Source organism: Panthera uncia, chromosome D1 (genome assembly GCF_023721935.1).
Source record: "Panthera uncia isolate 11264 chromosome D1, Puncia_PCG_1.0, whole genome shotgun sequence".
Lineage (NCBI taxonomy): Eukaryota > Metazoa > Chordata > Mammalia > Carnivora > Felidae > Panthera > Panthera uncia.
Genome location: NC_064808.1, coordinates 91,801,103 through 91,824,859, shown reverse-complemented (window position 1 = coordinate 91,824,859; position 23,757 = coordinate 91,801,103). Strand labels below are relative to the sequence as shown.

Below are 23,757 nucleotides of genomic sequence, written 5' to 3'. Positions count from 1 at the left end.
GGGGGGGGGGGGGGGGGGGGGGGGGGGGGGGGCGGTGGGGACGGGGACAGCAGGAAACCTCCAGAGGAAACTGGATCAGGACCAGGAGACACCCAAGGAGCCCGTGCTAGACAGCATTTGGGGTCCAGGCGGGAAGGGGGACCGTGGCGAGGCAGGGACAAGGGCCCCTGGAAAGGCTTTGGTGCCCAGACTCCCAGAGCAGCCCTGTCCTCTGTTGACTAAGACCCGTGCAGGGCACGGACCCGTCACTTCCCTGATCTTAAAACGCCTTTGCTGCCCAGTCTTGTCCATCAGTGGGGGGGAATAAAAGGCAAATACAGAAAACAAACCGGCCGCCACGTACGGGCAGTTTCCAGGCTGTTCCACAACAGGACAACTTTCTACTTTTCCTCTTAGCCAGAACACGCAGAGTTCCCTTTCACCTACAGAAGGAAATTCGTTCCTCCCTGTAGGAGAGGACGAGACTCAAGGTCTTGAAGAGAACCCTAGGGAACTGGCCGAGTCTCAGCGCCTGGATACCAATGGCGACATCCCAGCCTGTCTTGTTTACTTTGTAACGAGATTTGTCAGCCTCTCTAGGTCAGAAATTCAGTGAAAAACAACTGTACCACTAGGGAGCCACTTTCATTACATTTAAAATGCCCGTGTGCTCATTTATTCAAGATACCAGTTTCCCCTCTTTAATCTCACGCCTTTATGAGATCAGGCCTCCACCAAAGCCTGGTGATGTTTGGCTTTGCTGTCTCCCCACTATCCCAGATTTCATTAACAACAAAATTATCTTCTTCCACGGACATTATTTTTCTATTCGTTAAATCTCAGAAACCTTAGCCTATTTAAGAACTACTGAGGGGACGGAAGGATTTCGTGAGCAATTCCAAATTGAAACAGAATGATTATTTTAAGCTTTGTCTAGAAGATCCCAAGTACAGAGATTTAAACTCATTCAGTAAAACTCTTAACAGATGTTTATACAAATTTTCCATTAAAATGTTCGTACTTGGTGGATTTGCTGCTTTCTAAAAACACCCGAGGGGCACCTGCGTAGCTCTGTCAGGTAAGCCTCCGACTTCAGCTCAGGTTCATGAGTTCAAGCCCCGCCTCGGGCTCTGTGCTGACAGCTCAGAGCCTGGAGCCTGTTTCAGATTCTGAATCTGTCTCTCTCTCTCTGCTCCTCCCTGCTAGCACTCTGTGTCTCTCTCAAAAATAAACAAACCTTAAAAAAAAAAAAAAAACTTAAAAAAAATAAAAATAAAAACACCCTAAAGAGCAACAGTTAATCTGCTTATCAATATTGAGCTAACAAGGTAAGGCACACTATGTATTTTTAAAATGAGCCGATACAGCAAACTAGTCTGTACAGTTAACCGATAATATATTAGTCTACCCCCTTGGGGGATTTTGAATTAAAAAGAAAACCACTTCATAATGTATTTAAATCTGAAAGCTGCCTTTTGTCTGTTTCGTTTGTTAAGGTATTTTCCCCCAAGGAGCTGATAACGTTAGCAACCAGATTCCACGTTATTACAGGGCAAGGAATCCGAATAAGTTCATTTATTTAATTAAAGCTAGCGGTCTGCCAAAACAACAAGAGCAAGCCCTTAAAAATGTTACAGGAATCTCTGATGGTAAAGTTTCTGTTACCTGACCTACAGGGGGGGAAAAAATGGCACAAAGGCGGGGAGAAAGAAGACAGAGCAAAATAGGAATGCTAGGTAGAGATGAAAGGGAGCACAATCCAAAATCATCATCTCCTTTCAATCTGATATGAACTCAGAGTACCCCTTTCCATAAACCGTCTCGTGGGTCTTTATGACAGCCCTTTGAGACAGGGAAGGCTTGCCTGGAACCACACACTTAAGAGAGTTAGAAGGGACCCTCGCTGTTACTCAGGCCAATCTCCCACCCACCCAACATTCTCCAGGACAACATCCCTCCCAGGTAGGTAGAGGTCCAGCCTCTGCTACGAGCCACTGAGTGGCCGAATGCACAAAGCCTCCAAACATTTTGTTAAACGGTTCTAATCATTGCTTTTTTAAATATATATACCGACCGCAGGTTGACCTCCATGTGATGGCCACCTAAGTTACACGTTCCTACCCAGTAGCAAGCTGGGTACCAACACGTCTCCTAAATGACAAGACCGGCCAATATAGGTCTACGCACAAAAGCCTTCCCTCTTTACGGTTCCAAAACACATTCTTCCCTTTTTTCTCCTCTACTTTTCAAAAGGTAGACCCTGAACCTGTTTTATTCTATTCACGAATACTCCTGAACCTGGCATATTTATATTGGTGCCCTGGGTGTTTGAAATAATTAATCACTTAGCTCTTGTCCAGGCGTGTCTGTCACAGGCCCTTGGAAGGCAGAGGAAGGAATCTAGCCACTGGATTTCCTCAATAAAGCTGCATTTGATTACTCAGGCTATCTATGAGCTCCACATCAGATGTGTTTCCCTAGAGAGAAAAACACAATAGCTTTTCTAATAGACCTTCCTCCCACAAAAGGGTACAAAAAGGCTGCAGATTAATATAACGGAGTTCTACTCACTTAAATGTTTGAGTAACCCTGGAATTAAAGAGCTTTCAGGAGTCGCCAAGTGACATAAACTTCATTGTTTTTTAGGTGATGCTTTTGTGAACCGCAGCTTTAAATATTCAAGCCAACTGCTCCTATCAAGAATATTTGTATTCATATTCATAAGTGTATTTTTTCAAGATGAGTCATAGTAAATTAATTCCCAAGCTCTCAATTCGGTCTCCTGTCCACCACACCAGCTTAAAAGTCCAGTCCACAGAGCCACCTTTTAAGAAAGACTTACACCTGATTTCAAAAGACTCCTTGGAATCCGATTCAGAAAGCTTCACTCAAGAGAGCAAGTCCCAGTCTGAACTTGGAAATCCAATCCAGGACAATATGGAGCCTGACAGCCTGGAGGAGGAAAGCCCTCAACTGGAAAGCCTGAGTGAGACAGAAGAGGAAGCAAGCAGAAACGCAGCCCAGAAGGACGGCAAGGAAAACCTATGTATCCAGAACGATGGCATATATTCCAGGTAAGGAACTGGCTTGTGTAAGATACCAGTGGGTTCTGAAATGTATTGTTAAATAATTACAAGCAACAGTAAGGACAGGCTATAGTCATGAACACCTTGTGATGTGTCTGGCACCGGTCCCAAGCAACTAAGGACAGCTCGAAGCCAGGTTTTGCCATGTTTGGTTGGTTGGTTGTTTCTTTTTAACTAAAAAATATGCAAAAGACAAGAACGGGTATTAATAAGGGCATATGCACTCCTCATTTCCTGTCCATGTTCCAAGTGCCTCCACTGCTATGACCTGACCTTGGAGAAATTCCAGGAAGCCTGTTATATAGGGAAGCACCAGGACGTGGAACCAGGTGGTCTTGATTTAGTCCACACACTGCTATCTAGTCTATAATTTAGAATAAATCATTTAACTCTTTTGTGACTCATTTTTCTCACCGGTCAAACTGATCTGGCCTGCCTATCTCCCAGGACGGCTATCGAGGTCAGTAAATACATTCTGGGAGTAGAATCCTAGCTACCTCCCGGGGCTTATATAATCATATAAGGATTTAATTTCTAGTAAACTGTATTTATGGGGTATTAACATAATGCTATGTGGGAGCTACGAAATAATTTAAGAGAATATAAATGAGTACAGTACTCGGTTTTAACGAAAATACTAATTTTCTGATACAGTATGGAAGAAGTTAAAAGCGACTGATTAGAAAAGAGGTTTTCACAGGGTGATGAAGTATACAGTCCAAAACAGACAGTCTGGATTCAGATTCTGCCACTTACTAGCCGTGTGACTTGGCCAAGTTCACTTAATCTCTCTGTGCCTCAGTTCTGTCATCACTGAAATGGGACAATAGTTCCTTCACTGAGTTTTGAGGTGAAAGTCAATCAATATACACAGAGTGTGTAGAACGAAGTGCTTTATAAGTTATATAGGTATCAGGGTTTTTTTTTCTAAATGGATAAAATATATTAAAAAAATTTTTTTAGTGTTTATTTATTTTTGAGAGCGACAGAGACAGAATGTGAGTGGGTTAGGGGCAGAGAGAGAGGAGGACACAGAATCCAAAACAGGCTCCAGGCTCTGAGCTGTCAACGCAGAGCCCGACGTGGGGCTCGAACTCACGAGCTGTGAGATCATGACCTGAGCCGAAGTCGGACGCTCAACCGACTGAGCCACCCAGGCGCCCCTAAATGGGTAAAATATATTGAACAAAGTTTATAGAAGGCCTAGAACTTGGGCAGGCAGGAATTTTGAAAGAAGGTAAAATTTGACAACAGAATTAGAACGAACGCGTGACACGTTAAAGCCCCACTTGGTGCCAGAGGAGCATAGAGAAAGAGAATGGCACAGGGCCCTGATTATAGGGACCACAGTGAATGCAACCAGCCCACCCCCCAGACAGGGCATTGAACATGGAACCCAACAACCAGCCCCAGCAACACCGTCCTAACAAGGGCACCTGCGGGAGCCACAGTGAGGGCCCAGTCCTGAGTCTTTTTCTTCCTTTCTGCTTTCCTTCCTTATTTCTTTCACTACGGACATCCTGCAGAATCAACTGCATTTGCTTCTGAGCAGTAAGTGCTGTGACCAAGGTGCAGCCACGGCGCTGGGGGAGAGAGAGGGGCTCAGGGAGGCATCAGCCAGACAGCCACCCCTGCGTGGCCTGGGTTGGGTACACCACAGGGAGAGAATACAGGCTCTTGGGGACACCTGGGAGATGAAGCCATGTGTAAGGAAGATTATCCTGTAAGCAGGTGCATCGTGAGTTAGAGGGTAAACTCATGATGGACAAAGAGACTACCAAATAGTAACAATTTATAGCCATGACAACAGTATCTCTTTTTAAAGGCCCATCTGTCATTTCTTTTAATTCTGCATTGCCATCCTGCAAGAAAATGCTGCTATTCCCATTTTATGGATAAGGAAAATGAGGTGAACAGAGATCAAGTAACTTGTTGAACATCATAGTGCTGTGGGAGGATACTTGTGGTTTTGTTCTTGACGTTGATTTAAATTTCAACAAAATTCTGGGGGGCTTGGGTGGCTCAGTCAGTTAAGCATCCGACTCTGAATTTCAGCTCAGGTCATGATCTCATGATGCCTGAGATCAAGGCCCACGTTGTGAAGCCTGCTTGGGATTCTCTCTTCCTCTCTCTCTCTCCCTCTCTCTCAAAATAAAGATTTAAAAAAATATGACAAAAATCCTAATCTACAGATTAACCCTTCTTGCCATATGTGTGTCGTATATTTTTTGAAAGACCTAAAATGTTACAGATAAAGTGTCCTTATTCCCCTTCTCAAACCCATTCCCCCACGTGCCTCCTCAGAGAGAACCAGTATGTACCCTTCCGTGGATGTGTAGACTTCTTAGCAATCTTTTATTCATTTACTGCATAGGTAATCTAGAAAGAGAGAGAATGAGAACATGAGTTGACAGGGCCTGTTGACACATTAGATACGGTGACTGAAGGAAGAAGAGAAGCCAAAGGCCACTATTAAGGTTCTTGTAACAATAGCCAGCATTTATAGGATGTTTATCATGAGCCCATCACTGCACTAAACACTTTATGCATATTGTCTCATTTAATCTGTATGCAGCCCTGTTAGGAGATGGTACAATGATCCCCATTTTAAAGGCTGCCCACGACGCTTAAAGGGATTGTTATTATATACATTTATTACATCGGCTGAGTGGTAGAGTGGAAAACTCACACAGTCTCTGTGCCTTAAGCCGTGTTTTTATCATAGCTCTGATGTAAGGGAGTCAGAGTCTCCTAGGTAATAAATGGTAGTTCTTTTGGGGTTTTTTTCCTCCAGAAACGAGGGCATTGGAAAGGACAGATCTTTGCAGTAGATAGGCATTCTTGTCTGTACTTTTACAGCGGAGAAACCAAAGCAAGGATCCATTAAGTGACCTCATTTCCCCAATGTTGAGTTTTTCTTCTTTTGAGTCCAGTGCTCAGGAAGCAGACTTTTCTCCCTTGCTCTTTACCCCAGGCCAATGTAAATGCCACTCAATATATTTCAAAATAAAGACTACTACTTATAGAAATCAAAATTATGGTCATGGCCCTCGTCTTCTGATTCAGAGATCCATAAAGATTGCTGTTTTTTGTAGACTGATTTTATTTCAAAATCTTTAATGACAGACTGTCATCCCCGGGGTTAGAATGGCTTTTAGCCCTAGTAATTGTTTGGCGGTGTAGTGCTTCGTGCACTGAACATTAGGAGGACCAGTTCTCCACTACAAAGGAAAACAGAACTGAAGCATTTAGCCAAATAATGCCTCAAAAATATTATTCAGGTTAGTTACTGGCCTTTTTCACTTTAGTCCTAGAAACCTTTCCTATGTGCAGTTGTTGCTTGGCCCTAGGTAGTTTGCTAGCCGTGAAACAGACAAATCGATCCCAGGCTCTCCTATGAAATTCAAGCAGGCTTTCATTTTTGCGAGGTAGATGGTATTCTGGGAACTGTAGTTCAAAAACAATTAGTCAAAGCCTTGCCTTAAAACCATGAAAAATCTCTTTCCTCTTGCTGTTACAGGCAACAATTTTAAAAGCTGCCTGACAAATCGCTTGAGCCCCACTCTTCTGTTTTGATGTTCCCAGAACCTCCTCAAAGCAATTACTCTCCTGTACCTCACCAAAGTCAAGCCATAGTTCAATGTATATGGATTAGAGAAAACCTTTTACTTAATGGAAATTGGAGCGGTATTGACTACAGTGAATGAATCGAGAGTGGAGAGAGGATCTCCACGTGATAATCCTTAAACCCCACTCCACAACTAGCCATAGGAAACTCGGCAATGGCAAAGAAAGAGATCAATGTAATTCCTAGAGCATTAGAAATAGCCTCTTCAGTCCTGGGGCCTCTGAAACCTTATATGTTGGAAAAAAAAAAAAAAAAGTCAGGGGGCAGCGGTACCATACCCAGTATATGTGTTTAATAAGAATACTTAAATGTAATTAGCTACCATTTGTAGAACTATTTGCTTTATATATACTATCTCATTTATCCTTACGAGAGCCTCTTAGGCACTATTATCCCCATTTTGCAGATAAGGAACCAAGGCTTTGAGAGTCGTGTAGGTGTATGTCGTTTCTAAGTGGCAGAGCCAGAAATTGAACTGAATGAAAGCTCTCCTAACCAAAGCCTGATCTTCTAATTATCAGTTACCTAGTTAGGTGATCAGGGCTGATAGCAAAAATTAAAGCTATAACAATCTCGATATGGACTAAATGGAGGCCAGAGTAAATATGTATGTAAGGTTATAAATTTTAGGAAAGTAACACACATTGTTTTCAAGGATACTGTGCCTTTGCAATGCACAAACATTGATCGCACTTTGCTCGGGGCGGCAGGGTCATTGGAGCCTATATCCCGCAGCATCTGTCCCGGGAAACAGAAATGTTTTCATTCATCAAGGCCTGTAGGTGTCTTCTGCATCACCTGGGAATGAAAGCCTTCACCAAAGATCCCATATTCTAATAAACCACCTCATACCAGAAATCACCGGGCAGGAGACAGGCACAATGAGGAATTCTTTTTTTTTTTTTTAATTTATTTTAATGCTTATTTATGAGAGAGAGAGAGAGACAGGGAGACGGAGTACAGGTAGGGAAGTGTTAGAGAGAGAAAGACACAGAGTCTGAAGCAGGTTCCAGGCTCCGAGCTGTCAGCACAGAGCCCGAGGTGGGGTTCGAACTCACGTGCCAGGAGATCATGACCTGAGCCGGAGTCACACGCTTAACCAACTGAGCCACCCAGATGCCCCCCCCCCCCACAATGAGGAATTCTTACCCTGTAATACTCAAAACTGTCTAAAAGTAAGAAATGGATTCAGTAATAATCTGCATTTTTATCGTGCCGTGGTGGTATAGGATCTTCCCCTCAAATGCTTTCATAGGTATTTCTGATTGCTAATACAAGAATCAGGTGGAGGGCTTAGAGCAGTACTGAAGAACCAAAAGAGACTTGGTAAAAAGCAAAACTCAGCGGGGCGCCTGGGTGGCTCAGTCAGTTAAGCATCCGACTTGGGCTCGGGTCATGATCTCATGGCTTGTGGGCTCGAGCCCCACATCGGGCTCTGTGCTGACAGCTCAGAGCCTGGAGCCTGCTTTGCATTCTGTGTCTCCCTCTCTCTCTGCCCCTCCCCTGCTCATGCTCTGTCTCTCAAAAAATAAATGTTAAAAAAAAAAAGGAGCAAAACTCAGCATTTCATTTCCCCTCAAATTTCTCAGGCTGTTTTGGAGAACACACTGGAAATATTAAGCTGAGGGCAGACTTTCTTTCACAGGGGGGGGAGAGATTCCCCCCCCCCCCCATTAGTAGAGTAAGGATGACACCCGAGGGCACGTTTAACATGCTAGTGTTACTAAGAACATTGTGAGAGATTCCAGGAGCCCACACTCATCCCTGTTGGTCTCTAGAAACATTCACCCGTGTTTATTTTTATTGACTTTATTGGATAGATTTTCAATTTAAGGACATCGGATGGCCAACCACTTGAAATATATTACGCTGCCTTCCTTACTCCACACAGTATTTGGGGGAACAGCTACCAGCATTTTTGTTGTTTGTTTCCGATCACGTGGGAGTGGCTGTATCAGAGAAGTGACTTTTAGCCGTAGGTATTAGTCATTTGTTTTCTTTTCATCCGTTTGTTCAGAAACTCTGCTGTAGTTAAACCTCGGTGCCCTCCTCCGGGAAGGCAGGGTGCCATCACGACGGATGAGCCGTCAGAGACAAAAGTAAAGTATGTGCGTGGGCATAGATTGTGTTCATTAAAGGCAGAGTCCCCGCCAGAAATGCTAACGCCGCAGTGCCCTGGGGTTTAATGCCCTCGGAGACCACCACCAGTTCCTTTCTGGCTTATTTCAAAATTGGGATGCTTACTGCGTTAAATTAGTAAATAGCGAGTTCCGAACCTCACAAAGCAGAATTTAAATTCACATCACCTACAATCCTGTGAGTTTATCAAGATGATTAAGCAGATTATAACCAAGTTACTAAAGGAATGGCTTAATCCATGGCCTTTATTGTATTCATTTTATTTCTACTCCCTGGCAAGTGTGAAAATATAGAAAGCTTTCATTACTATACATTTTGAATATATTGAATTTAAAATGAATGCTTTTTCCAATTCGTTTTTTTTTTTTTAATGTTTATTTTTGAGAGAGAGGGAGGGAGGGAGGAAGGGGCAGAGAGAGGGTTCCTCGCTGACAGCAGAAAGCCCAATGCGGGCCTTGAACTCATGAACCATGAGGTCATGCAAACCGTGAGATCATGACCTGAGCCAAAGTTGGACGCTTACTCAACTAAGCCACCCAGCCACCCCTCCACCTCTTATGTACATTGGTGAGTTTAGCACAATGGATGCAATCCAATGAATAAAACTGGATTCTTAGAGCTGCGGGGCTCTTAAAGCCCAGCCTATTTTCCTTATCGTCCAAAGGAGGAACCGAGGGCCGAGGGCGGTGAAGAGATTCACCCAAGTGCACCCAGCTGGTCAGTGGCAAAATCTGGACTTGGGACCCATGTTTCAAGACCTGTCCCTTCCACTGCTTTTCTCATGACATCACGGCTACCTTGCAGGTACAATGCTGTCAATATCTGGCATCTCAAAGACAGGAAATTCTATCTAAAGAAAGTGTAAGCACCTAGACATTTTATAAATCCAAGGCTCTGCTTCTAAGAAGGCAGCGTTTCTGCAGATCAAAAAGAACATCCAAGGCCTGTGCGGAAAATTCCTAGTGAGCACTGTAACCCTCACTGACTGCGAGGAATTATGTTTCTAAATACTGCACATGCAACATTTTCCTTGTGAAGCTGTAGGTTGGCTTTGTTTCACGTAAGTGATAGAAGTGAGGTACTAGGATTTTACACTGCGATTACAAACACACACTCTTTACAGCATTTATTTTCCTTTAAGTCGCAGATTGCCCTTGAATCAAGGCTGAACGTGGGGCAAATATCTGGTTCTTTTGCCGCCATAAATCTGTGGTCGACAAAGAAGGGACTGTAGTCGGAATTACCCAAATTATAGAATTGCTGTAAATAAAATCCATTCGGTACCATCCAATCCCTTCTCTTCGGTGTGTTTCCATAGATAGTGTTTGGCCTTCAGTTCATTAAAGCAACATTCTTCCATTAAAACGTTTAATTTTTTTTTTTTTTAGCAGAATGCCTACATTAAATGAAATTTCCCGAACTGTAAACAACCTACCCGAAGTACATCCGTATTGTTTGTGGCACCATTTTATTTCATACTTGCAGAAGTGATTTTTTAATCCTTTGGATTTATTTCATTTGATTTACTTAAAAGCCATTGATTAAAAGATTAACATGAGCCTAGAATTCAGAAATCCTTGGCAGTGATTGCCAGTTTTCTAGTTCCTTAAAGAAGCATTAAAAACTTTACACTTAAACAAAAATTGAATTTGCTGTTCATATGCATAAAAGATTTAATGGCATATAAATTGGGAATAATTGGTCTGTTTGAAAGGATTAAATTAAACCTAAATCAATAATAACATGTGCAGTTTCAATTTAACTGCCTACTTAAAATAAAGTGGCAAATAAATAACTGCTAAATGATTAATAGCAGTGCTTTCATTCACCTCCTCAACAGGCAAAATGGCCAGTTATTGAATATTTTATTATGAGTGCCAAGGATGTTAATTGTGCTAGAAACATGCTCTAATTTTAGTAGGTTTTTTTTGATCGAGTGCTATGCTACATGTGAGGCTCTTCATTAAATGGAGATTTGATTTTATTTTGTTTGGAGTACGGTAAGTCCTCGAATACGGTCCATGAAAGCCAGCAAATATCATGGTGCATGCATAGGAGACCACCCTCCCCTGCCTCTCTGCGTCCGTGTCTTACCTAGGCATCTGAAGAGGAGACCTTGCATCTGTTGTCTGAACAGTAACAAAAGAGTTGTGTCCGCATTGTCTGTGTAACCTTTCTAGCGAACGCGGAGGAAAAGAAGTGCATGTTTTGTGTGCAGATGATTACCGATGAAGGAGCACTTCACGCTCATTTTGTTCCCGCGTGTTGACCTGGACCACGAAACATAATTGAGCGTCTTTGCACACAAGCCCGGTACAATGGGGATCCTTCAGTATCATGTTCTGTTTCGGCCATTAGATTTGTTTCTGTGAAATACTACAGCTTCCCGTGCCCGTGATTTTGCGAAACGTAACCTTTCATTTGTTTCAACGTAGAGTTTCCATCTAGACGGCGGACCGAGGGGAGACTTTGAGACAGTCGTGGCCGGCGTAAGTGGCACAGCGTAATTAAAGCTCTTAGAAGAGCCACGGTTTCAGATTTAAATCTGCCATGCAAACATCATTAGAGTTTTCTCTCCACACGATTGGCTCAAAACCAGTTTTCTCAGCCAAAGCCATTAATTCTTTCTGATTTGTTTCCAAGCCCGTTGCGTTTTCTAGGTTCCACTTATAAACACCAGTCTCTCTGCGGCGTGTGATCTAGTTTGCTGAGGCCCGAAAGTACAGTTATTTCTGTAGATCTAAAGTAATTTAATTCTCCCCGTTTTATCTTTCCCCTCATCTTTCAGCAGGTTCTTAAAATACTTCACCACGTGGCTGAAATTTCTTAATCCCATCTCCTAAACTATAGCTCAAAAAGATTGTCCACGGTGCCTACATCGTGGTTAAAAAAAAAAAAAAAAAATTGGATTTTTAAAGATAAGTGTTAATCCTTCAAGGCCACTCAGGTGCCACTTAGTGCATCACAAGACAGCCTTATGTTCTGGAAATAACATAAGCCCCAGGGAGAGAAGAATCCCTTGAGATCTATCAGCAGGAAGCACGATACACAACACTGTTATGTCACGGTGACTGTGACACTCAGCAAGCAAAGAACGGTGACAGAGCTCACTGACATAGCCTATGGGCAAGCATTCGTACGTATTAATTCACTTAATCCCCTCAACGGCGCTGTGAGATGGGTACTGTTCTTATCCGCACGTTACTGACGAGGAAGCGCAGAGAAGGTAAATAATTGGCCCACGCTCACACGGTTACTGGCGGCACCAGGAATTGTGAATATGGGCAGTCTGATTTGGGCCGCCTGTCCTTAGACGCTCTGCTACACCATTTCTCAGAACCAAAGTACTCCCTGTCATTATCCAGGCAGGAAAAGCACCACGGAGATGATGTATGACTGAGGAAGGTCTACGGTCGCGACTGCGGGCATAATGCCATTCCCGGCGGATGCTGGTTAAATACGACGACCGCTCTGAGCGCTCGTCTTACTGCAGAGATAAAACCAGGGAAACCATATCCTTCAATCCTCGAAGACTACCTTTTTTTTTTTTTTTGATAATAATAAGCACCCCTCAGCGTATCGCTTCTTCTGCGAGTTTATCACAGGGTCATAGAAGGATAGAACTGAAACGGACTTTGAGGTGATCGTCTAGCAACTGACTCTGGAAAGAAGAGGTTACCACGTTTTCAGTGATAAGCAAGGTTGTGCAGCCCCATTTTAAATACCCATAATATGCTGCATGCTTCTGTACACATCTAACTTCTGCCTCGATTGTGAGAGCTGGCACAGAAAGCCTGTTTCCTTTACAGCAGGTAAGATCCACCGGCCTGCTTCTGTTTGCTCACCACGCTCCAATGCCTACACACGCGGGGAGCCGCTCGGCGCGTATGTGACTCACTCCCTAACTCACATGCGGCAGGCCTCGCTCCGTGACCGCCCGCGGGGATAGCTGCACAACACAGGCCACCGACCCCGCGGACAGGAGCCAGGGCAGGCTGCCGCCGTCTCTGCCCCGGGCTCCACCACGTGTTCGCTCTGTGACCTTGGCAAAGTTACACAAGCTCTCTGGGCTTCAGCTTCTTCATCTATTAAATGGGGAGCATGAGAGTACTGCCCTCACAGGGTTGTTCTAAGGAAGAAACTGGAGATTCGCCGTGAGCGCTCCCCCTCCCTGGCACGCAATAAGTATGCTGCCTTCCCAAAGCCAGCCCGTCACATCCCACCCCGACCGAGCAGCCGAGCAGATCCGCAAAGTGATGCGTCACTCTAATTTTTTTTTTTTTAACGCTTATTTATTTTTGAGACAGAGAGAGAGAAAGCATGAATGGGGGAGGGTCAGAGAGAGGGAGACACAGAATCCGAAACAGGCTCCAGGCTCTGAGCTGTCCGCGCAGAGCCCGACGCGGGGCTCGAACTCACAGACCGCGAGATCATGACCTGAGCCGAAGTCGGCCGCTTAACCGACTGAGCCACCCAGGCGCCCCGATGTGATGCGTCACTCTTAACGGAGAGCAAAGAAGGGGACTCTATCTGTTCGAAACACCAAATACATACGCACACCTCTAGAGACAATCCCTTACCAAAACTCATCGCCTGGACTGTTCAAAAGTATTCGTGTCTAACACCTCTGTTCTCTAAATTAAGTTATTTTTACTCAATGAAAGCCAGACTCTCGAGTTCACTGAGGTACATACAGGCCAGGTTCCTTCGCAGGGTTCACAAAGCCTTTCAAAGACCTCCCCTCTGCTTCGCCCTGAGCTCTCCTCAACCTGCCCTACTCCCGCCCTCCGCTGCATCCATACAGAATCTGTCGTCATCAGGACCCTCATCACTGCCACTGTAAACTGCCTGTTTCCTGGTCTGTATTCCCCACAAGGCAGGGAGGCCATCGCTGTATCCCCGAGCTCAGTAAGTGCTCAGTAAATACCTGTAGAGTCACTGAGTGAGCAAACGAGTGAGGGAAGTTAAATTCTGTGAAACAGAGCAAATGAATGAACAAGGAGAGTTAAACGTTATGTTTTCCTTTCAATATGTACTGGATACGGGGAAACGGCACCCTTCTTCATGTAAAAAAAAAAATTCATGGCTTTACTGAAGATTATATGATTATATTGAAGATAGAATCAAGGTACCCCTTCCTCTCTTCTTCCCTAAACCACCGCCGATGAACCCTATGTTTAACTCATTACAAACCAAGCCTTGAAAGCTTTCACTAATTTGGTTCCAGGCAAGAAGCTTTTCTGCATGTTTCGAGTCTAATTTCCTACACTGTTGGGTTTTTAAAAATTAACATCCGATGCCACATTTGTGTTGACTCGAGTATTTTTGAGACCCAGTTATTTAAGAAACACCCATTAACTGCTCTGTCCATAGCTCAGGGTGGAGTACTAAGGGCAGAGGTTAGGGAAGGAAGGGTGACACTTAAGTCCCTGTTGCCCAGAACCTTAACTAGGTCAAGAGGCAAAGTTACCACAGTGAAAATAAGCAAATACAAACCCTTAATTATGACATAACTGCCTCATTTTGATGCTTATGCAAGCCCAACAAGTAAACAAAATATAATTTTTCCCTACTTACAGACCAGAGAGACTGGCTCAGAGATGACAGCATTCGATGCACAGATAGGTAAGGACAGACCCAGACCTGTCCAGTCCCAAGTCCAGACTGTGCCCTGCTGCACCACTCCGTGTCCCCGCTACCTGCCCAAAGAGACCCACGGAACCAGGCAAAAGGCAAGGCCAAAACACAGTGCGTTCAACGTGACAAAACATCACCCAGGAGAAAGGTCCCCCTCAAAGCCCCAGAGGCACGTAACCCTGTGCTGCCTAGGGGGTTGGCTAAGCTGCACAACCGGGTGTCCGGCTTCCCGACACGTGGGCGCAATCTCCCTTCAGGCATTTTGCTGGAAGAGCTTATCATTTCGCTTCCCTGGGCGGAGAAAGAAAAGCAACCAACTCCAAGAAGTTCTCCGTCTTAATACGTGAACCCCAAATTCAAAATGACGGTTTAGCAAGGCATGGGAGTTTTGTGGTGTTGCCCTAATTTTTGCCTTACATCGAAGCAAAAGAAATCTAGGTCCACGTTAAGAGAAGTAAATTAGCCGTAGGGGCACCATTAGTCTGTTTACCCAGCATAGAATTACGTCCTCTGTAAACGGGAATATCAAGTAGCATAAAAAGCCTAGGTGATTTACATTTTCTTTTTGATTAGAGGATTGCGAGTACCGTACTCAAGGAAGGAAAATCTCCCCCATTTAGCTTTTGAAGATCAAAGGGGCCATTAAATATGCCATATTACCAGCATTTTTTTTTCTTTTTTGGTTAAGACCGGGAGGTGCTTTACAAATTGAGACTGTCAGGAGGAAAAGGGAAGACTTTATTTGGGGTCATATGCACGGATTATGGACTGGCCCGTGTCCCTAAGTCAGGACCCTACGTTTAACCTTTGGCTGAAACAGGGCTGTCCTACAGCTTAAAGCACATGCTGACCTGTCTGCTGCTCTGTGTGCATCGATCCGACCAACGAAAAGAATATGAACTGAGGATGAGTTCGGATTCTCGACATTTGGGGATCTTTCTGTAGCACATCTGATAAAACCTACAAAGACAAAGTGAAAAGTAAAATCGCCTTACAGGAGGATGAACCTACGCGGGTATTCAGTTGAGACGAATCTTGCTTTCCCTCACAAAAGGCGCAGACCGAGGAAAATAGCATCCAGGCAGCTACAACATTTTCTTCCTAGATAAGCAGTCAAATGTGTATGTCACCAGCCAAAACGTGAAATCAATTTTATCTTCATTAGCCGAAGCACTTAAGGTGTGCATAATAGCCTCCCTTAAACCAGTGAGTCACTGACATTTATTTTTCAGCTGTTTTTCCGGCATTTATAAATTAACTATCCCCCACTTTTATTCTGTAATTTAATGAACTGGGGTAATTAAGACCTTTTCGTCCTTAGGTACAGCGTGTAAACCTAATCTGAGCCTCAGATAGGTCTTGAATGTATAGATAGCAAAAGAATGGCTCAGTAGGTTAAGCATCTGACTCTTGATTACAGCTCAGGTCAAGATCTCATGGTTTGTGAGAACGAGCCCTACACTGGGCTCTGCACAGACAGTGCAGAACCAGCTTGGGATTCTCTCTCTCCCTCCCTCTCCCTATCCCTCCCACATGTGCACACCCTCTCCCCGCCTCTCTCAAAGTAAATAAATAAACATTAAAAACAAAAAAGATAGTAAAGAGGAAAATTATAGGAGAAAGATTTAAGTAGGATAATCAACTAAATATAATGAGTAAGTTCATTTTGATGAAAGACTTGACATTTTCCTTCTGCTTTGGGCAGCCAACAGCCGGTAGAGGATAAATATTCAGACCTGCGATACGACCCAAACTGGAAGAGTAAGAAAGAGGAGAGGAAGTTCTTGACTGTGGAAGCACTGCCAGAGTCTGTAGACAGCTCGACTGAAAATCTGACTTCAGGTCCACTGTACCCCTCCAAGGAGACGTCCATGGAACTCCCTGGGGGAAAGGCGGAACAGAAGAGGAGCCCACAGAGCGTTGCCTCCTTACTTGGCAGTGAATTTTTAAGCCCGAACTATGAGCGCGGCACCCATCACAGCCAGCCATCTTCGGAGCTGAGCGACCGTGATCTGGAGAAGTCCAGCAAGCTCTCTCCGTGCTTGAAGAGTTCAAGTTCACATAATGAGGTTTTTCTGCCAGGATCACGTGGCCGGCGGCGAAGGAAGTCCAAACAATATTTTGTGGAAAAAAACAAGCTGACTCTGGGATTACCTACTCCTAAAACGGACTCGTATCTTCAGCTTCACAATAAAAAAAGGGGGGACATTCTCTCAGAACAGGTATGTAAGTGCTCCTTTCTCTCTTCCCAGCCCTAGACTGGGATTTGCCCTTGTTTGAAATGGCTGGAGACCACTTCCTTTGAGATGGTGATGTCATTGTAACCACATGGCTAAGACAAATGTCCTTGCTCTTCTTTGAGGCATCAGGGGAGTTAGTCCACTAATCCTTAAGAGCAAAATCAAAGCCATCAATGGCTTACAATGCTATAATTCAGTTATATCCAAAATATCTCCATTCAAGGAAATAGAATTTAAAAAGAAATTTTTTTTAATGTTTATTTTTGAGAGAGAGATACAGAGACAGAGTGCGAGCAGGGGAGGGGCAGAGAGAGAGAGAGAGAGAGGGAAACACAGAATCCCAAGCAGGCTCCAGGCCCTGAGCTGTCAGCACAGAGCCTGACGCGGGGCTTGAACTCACGAGCTGTGAGATCATGACCTGAGCTGAAGCTGGACGCTTAACCGACTAAGCCATCCAGGCACCCCAAATGCAGATTTTTTTTTTTAACTGCCTATTCCATTAGATAAAATAGAGGACTGAACGTATGGTTCCCTGTGCTGGTTGCCTGGTTTTCAACCCTCTTAAATGCCCAATACGACGGAGGTGACGTGACAAACTCACATCAGAAACAGCAACTCACATACACAAGTTATTCTCAACTTAGATTTTAGATACATATTGTGTGGTAGTGGGAGAGGGGCGGGGTACAACATGTGGTGGTTTGGTCATCGTTTTTAATCCTCCAGGTGATTTTATTACCTTTCCAACCATGATTGATAATCACTACACCTCCCTTTATTCTGTGCAGATGATATAATTAAACTTTAGTTTCTCCATCTATAAAAGTGGAATAAATGCCCCCCCCCCTTTCTCATCTGATCATTTCTAAAATAAATTCTATCCCAGACGATGGATTCAAAATCTATTTCGTGGGCACTCATAACCATCCTATCAGCCCACCTCCTGGTGGACGTGTCTGTGGATGTAAGAAAAGAAGGTCTGGGGCGCCTGGGTGGCTCAGTCGGTTAAGCGCTGGTCTTCGGCTCAGGTCATGACCTCACGGCTCGTGGGTTTGAGCCCCACGTCAGGTTCTGTGCTGACACAGAGCCTGGAGCCTGCTTCGGATTCTGTGTCTCCTTCTCTCTGCCCCTACCCTGCTTGCGAGCCCTCTCCCTCCTCTCTCTCTCAAAAATAAATTTTTAAAAATTGTTAAGAAAGAAAAGAAGGGCCGGATCAGTATATCTACCTTCCTTATTGGGGAAATAGCTTGAAATTCATTACCGACTAATGTGGAATCATTTTCAAATAAGAAGGAAAGGTTATTAAATGAGGATGCCCTTAAACGCATTCCAGATTCAAACTGGTATTATTTAAAGTGCTCTAACCTGTTCTAACCTGTAGCTTATCTTTTCCCTTCTTTTTTTTTTTTTGATAGAACAAGAGAGATGAGGTAGATGAACATTTGAGATTTTCCCTTAATTCAGAAAATCCTTTTATAGTCTTAAAGGATTAGGGTCACATCCTTGCCTTGGTAACTAATAATAAAGCAAAGGAATGGATGTACTATATTCAGCTGAATTATCAAAACACTTAGCGGAATTCAATTTTGACCCAATTTTAGATATTAACGTAATTTTCATGAAACTTAGGTGGAATTGTGAAGTTTGCTTCGTTGCCCATTTAAAAATATAAATAGGGGTGCCTGGGTGGCTCAGTTGGTTAACCGTCTGACTTTGGTTCAGGTCATGAGTTCGAGCCCCACGTCAGGCTCTGTGCTGACAGCTCAGAGCCTGGAGCCTGCTTCGGATTCTGTGTCTCCCTCTCTGCCCCTCTGCCACTTGCACTCTCTCTCTCTCTCTCTCTCTCTCAAAGATAAGTAAACACTAAACAATTTTTAAAAAAATTTTTAATATAAATTCAACAGTCCAGTATCTGTGAAAAATGCTTAGCCAGTAATTTCCCCCAGACAAGAACAATATTTTTCATTTATTTTTAAATGTGTTCTCCAAAGAAGCCAATCTAGGAGAGGCAAATAATGAAGCCAAAGGAAACAGTTATATGTCTACTAATAAAAGTGAAAATAGCTTTATTATAAACTCTTTAATTGCAGATTTCTTTTTTTTTTTTAACATTTATTTTTGAGACAGAGAGAGAGAGAGAGAATGAACAGAGGAGGGTCAGAGAAAGAGGGAGACACAGAATCTGAAACGGGCTCCAGGCTCTGAGCTGTCGGCACAGAGTCCGACACGGGGCTCGAACCCTCAAGCAGCGAGATCATGACCTGAGCCGAAGTCGGACGCTCAACCGACTGAGCCACCCAGGCGCCCCTAACTGCTGATTTCTTAATTGGTAATTTTTCTTAGTAGTTGTAACTTAATTTACAAACAACATTGGGGTGAATTGACTGTCAGTGATTCCACAGCATAATTCTGTGTTATGCCAGTGAGGTAGCTTCAAAGCATTTTTGGCCCGCTCAATCTTTAAGCTCATGAATTAGTCTTTGAAGTGGCCATTGACCTTGTCTGCCACTTGGTCCAGGTTTAAATGTTGAAGGGCTTATTTATAATTATAATCGAAAGTGTTTCTTCATCATTTCCCAACATATATTTCCTTCATCTTACTCCATTTAAAAAAAAAAAAAAAGGTAGCAATTTAAAAATAAACAGGCTAGAAATCAGTTTGACCTAACAGTGATATGATACGTGTAACTTGTTTTACTGAATTATAGTCAATAGCATAGAATGACGTGTTCCTTTCATTATCTATATATGAAACATGTGCAGGTCTTTCTGCCAGTAGAGATTAAAAGTTCCCTTATGGGCAGGAACTATGCTTTGGACTTATCTTTTTTTTAGCTTATTTATTTATTTTGAGAGAGAGAGAGAGAGAGAGAGAGAGCGCGCGCGTGAGCAGGGGTGGAGCAGGGAGAGAGAGAGAGGGAGACAGAGAGAGAATCTCAAGCAGGCTCCATACTGTCAGTGCACAGCCCGATGTGGGGCTCGAACCCAGGAACTGTGAGATCATGACCTGCGCTGAAGTCGGATGCTTAATCGACTGAGCCAGCCAGGCGCCCCACTTTGTAGTTATTTTTAATCTTCGTGGTAATGAGCCTAACATACTACAAGGTCTCAGTAAATATATGGGAAATGAAAACTGAATCTCTTCCATCACCTCCAAACTTATTCTCTTCAGTATAAAGTTTATTTGAGGGGGAAATAGTATCTCCAGAGCAGTGGTTAGAAAGCCTCACTGGGTATTAGATTCACCTGAGAAACGAATTGTAAAATGATTCTTGGCTTCCCCCAGACCAACTGACATCTCGGGGTAAGATCCTGAGAGCCGGTATTTTTCTTTCAAAGCTCCCCAAGTGATTCTAATATTTAGCCAAGATTGAGAGAATCCTTGATCGAACGGAGTGGTTCAGGGGCACCTGGGTGGCTCAGTTAGTTAAGCATCTGACATCTTGATTTTGGCTCAGGTCATGATCTCCCGGTTCGTGAGATCGAGCCCCGCATCAGGCTCTGCGCTGACAGGGCAGAGCCTGCTTGGGATTCTCTCTCTCCTCGCCTCTCTCTCTCTGCCCCACTCTCTTGCAAAATAAATAAACAAACATCCAAAACAACAACAACAGTGGTTCCCAAACGTTAGTGTGCATCAGAGCCAACTGGAGGGTTTATTAAGACAGACAGCTGGACCTAACCTAGGGTTTCTGATGTAGTAGGCATAGGGTGGGACCCAAGAATTTCAATTTTCTACATGGTTCTGAGTGATGCCACTTCTGCTATCAGGCCCACTGAGAACCATGGATCTTTTTTTCCCCTCAAACTTTTCGAAGGCACTAATGAGCCACCTCAGGATCTTATTAAAATACAGATTTTGATCCAGTAGGTCCGAGGCGAGACTTAATTAAGAGTGTTCATTTCGAACAAATTCCCAGGTGATGTCAAGGCTGCTGGACCACACATAAAGCACATACAGGGGTTTCCAGAGACCCAAAGTCAAAGTTGGGTACGTGAGTACCCACAGAGCATTGATGTTTTCAATGGCTGATAGGATTGTTCTGTGGATTTGGGAGCAGGAGGTTAAGTATTGGGGGTGGCAGGTGCGGAAGTTACTGTTTTGGATTAAGCAGCATCTATCTGGAAGGTTTTCGTATTTGAAAATCTATTGTCTCCTCCTAATTTCTTTGAAAAAGATGACAAGTGTCTTACAACTAGAAATACTGAAAGGACAAATGACACCTATTGCCAAATGAATGACTTAATGTCAATTGCCATTACACAGCCAAGGAAACCAGCTTCTTAATACATTTTATTGTTGCAAGCATCCCTGCCCAGTTGAGTAATACAGGGTCTTAAGTAGTGTATTGTATTTGGGAAGATTTGATAGTAAATCTAAGGGGCACCTGGGTGGCTCAGTTGGGTAAGCATCCAACTTCAGCTCAGCTCGTGATCTCATAGTTTTTGAGTTCGAGCCCTGCTTCGGGCTCTGTGCTGACAGCTCAGAGCCTGGAGCCTGCTTCACATTCTGTGTCTCCCTCTCTTTCTGCCCCTCCCCTGCTTACACTCTGTCTCTGTCTCTCTCAAGTAAATAAATAAACATTAAAATTTTTTTTAAAAAAAGAAAGTAAATCTAAGAAATTTACATTTAAAAAAAGTCAACAGTTTTTTTTAAAAAACAAAACTCAAAAAAAAGCTGATTAAGTTCAGATGAAATCTAAAACCAGGAATAATAAAGAAAGCTCTGGAAATTAAGAATCATGCGAGAGGGGCGCCTGGGTGGCTCAGTGGGCTGAGCGTCCGACTTCAGCTCAGGTCATGGTCTCACAGTTCGTCGGTTCGAGCCCCACGTTGGGCTCTCTGCTGACAGCTCAGAGCCTGGAGCCTGCTTCGGATTCTGCGTCTCCCTCTCTCTCTGCCCCTCCCGCTCTCAAAATGAATAAACATTAAATTTTAAAAAAGTTAAAAAAAAAAAGAATCCTGAGAGAATCTACTACTACCACATAGTGTATTATAAAGTCTCGATAATTAAATACTAGGGTAACATTTAATGCATATACAGACATTAAAAAGTGGTAGAAAGTCTAGAAACAGCGCCAAATTGCATACGGGAGTATAGGATATGATACTACGATTCGACGAAGCAGGATCTCAAGTCAGTGAGGAAATGATGGCTTGTTTGATAAAACAAATGGGTAGCCATCTGGGCAAAAATGAAGTCATATCCATACCTCATATCATACAACAAGCTAAATTCCAAATGGGTCTAATATTTAATTGAAAAAATTAAACCGTAAAAATACTAGGTGGAAAAACAAAACAAGAAAATTCTCCTATAACCTCAAAATGGTTCACAGTCCAAAATCTATAAAAGACCGAGAAATTTGACTACATATCAAAAACTTCTGCAGAGAAAAAGCCTAAGGAAGTCAAAATATAAAGAACAAAGTAGAAAAATACTTCTAATTCATATCATAGATGGAACACTAATATCTCCAATATATAAAGAGCTCCTAGAAATCAAGACCAAAAAATCCCAATATAAAAATACACAAAGGCGGGAATAGATAATTCACAGAAAAGTTAATACCTGTATCTATGAAACATGAAAAGATCCCCAACCTCAGTCATTAGGCCTCAGCCTTTAGGCCAAAACAGTACAGAATAGTTGGTGAGAGAATAAATTAGTATAATTGATACGGAAGACATTTTGTTAATATCTATTTAAAATACAAATACATTTACTCCTTGAAAAAGTAAAGCATAATGGCTAATAGACTTTTGAGCCACGGCAGCTGGCACTGACACCTGCTAGCTGTCTGACCGGTGGGCAGGTGGCTTAACCTCTATGTGCCTCAGTTTCCTCATCCTTAAAAAAATAAATAATAGTACTTTCCTCCCAGAATTATTAAGAAGATTAAATCAATGGGTTAATATAGGGAGTGTGCTTAGATCAATGCCTGGCTTATAGCAAACACTACACAAGTGTTAGCAATGATTATGATTTTTTTTTTTTTAAGTAGGCTCTGTGCCTGGCATGGAGCCCAATGCAGGGCTTGGACTCACGACCCTGAGAGCAAGATGTGAGCTGAGATCAAGAGTTGGACACTTGGGGCACCTGGGTGGCTCAGTCTGTTAAGTGTCTGACTCTTCATTTTGCCTCAGGTCATGGTCTTATGGTTCGCGGGATCAAGCCCCGCACTGGGCTCTGTGATGACAGCACAGGGCCTGCTTGGGATTCTCTCTCTCCTCTCTCTGCCCCTCCCCCTTTTGCACGCCGTCTCAAAACAAATAAATAAACATTAAAAAAAGAGAGAGAGAGAGGCGCCTGGGTGGCTCAGTCGGTTGAGCTTCTGACTTCGACTCAGGTCACGACCTTGCGGTCTGTGAGTTCGAGCCCCACGTCGGGCTCTGTGCTGCTGACAGCTCAGGGCCTGAAGCCTGCTTCGGATTCTGTGTCTCCCTCTCTCTCTGCCCCTCCCCCACTCATGCTCTGTCTCTCTCTTTCTGTCAAAAATAAACAAACATTAAAAAAAAAAGAGTTGGACACTTACCCGACTGAGCTCCCCGGGCACCCCGCAATGATTATTTTTATTTGACCCAATACATTCCACTCCTAGGCATTTTTCCTAGTGATGTATGTGCAGTTTTTAAATAAATCGTGTATAGGATTATTCATTCAGCCTTATTTCTAATAGCAAAAGACTGGAAACTACCCAAATGTCTACTATTTGGGGAATACTGAAATCATAGTACATCCATAAAGTAGAGGACATTGTAACTGTTAAAAAAAAAAAAAAAAAAAAGAATGGGGATGTTCTCCATGACCTCTTATGGATAACTTATCAGGGCTTATTAACAGAGAAAGTAAAGGTGTAGAAGAATGGCACATACAGTGTAAAAAAAGTGAGGAAGAATAAAGATACACGTTTTGTTCGGAGCGCATAAAAAACCCTGATAGGACTGGCGGGCGTTAATTGCAGAGGGTGGACGGGGGACAGAGTGAGAGCACAGCTTTTCCCTTTATATCCTTTGATAGCTGCTCTCTTTTGAGCCATGCCTATGGATC

The 23,757-nt window shown here is 43.4% G+C and overlaps 1 protein-coding gene across 3 annotated transcripts in view; it reads left to right on the top strand.

Annotated features, from left to right (window-relative positions):
* The window catches only part of JHY (junctional cadherin complex regulator), a 59,922-nt gene that overhangs the window by 239 nt on the left and 35,926 nt on the right, over window positions 1-23,757 (top strand). For all 3 annotated transcript variants that reach the window (XM_049620729.1, XM_049620720.1, XM_049620737.1), the window contains exons 2-3: window positions 2,626-3,053; window positions 16,175-16,691. In XM_049620729.1, the coding sequence (XP_049476686.1) occupies window positions 2,719-3,053; window positions 16,175-16,691 (852 nt within the window). In that variant the 5' untranslated portion in view covers window positions 2,626-2,718. The remainder of the gene's footprint in view (window positions 1-2,625; window positions 3,054-16,174; window positions 16,692-23,757) is intronic.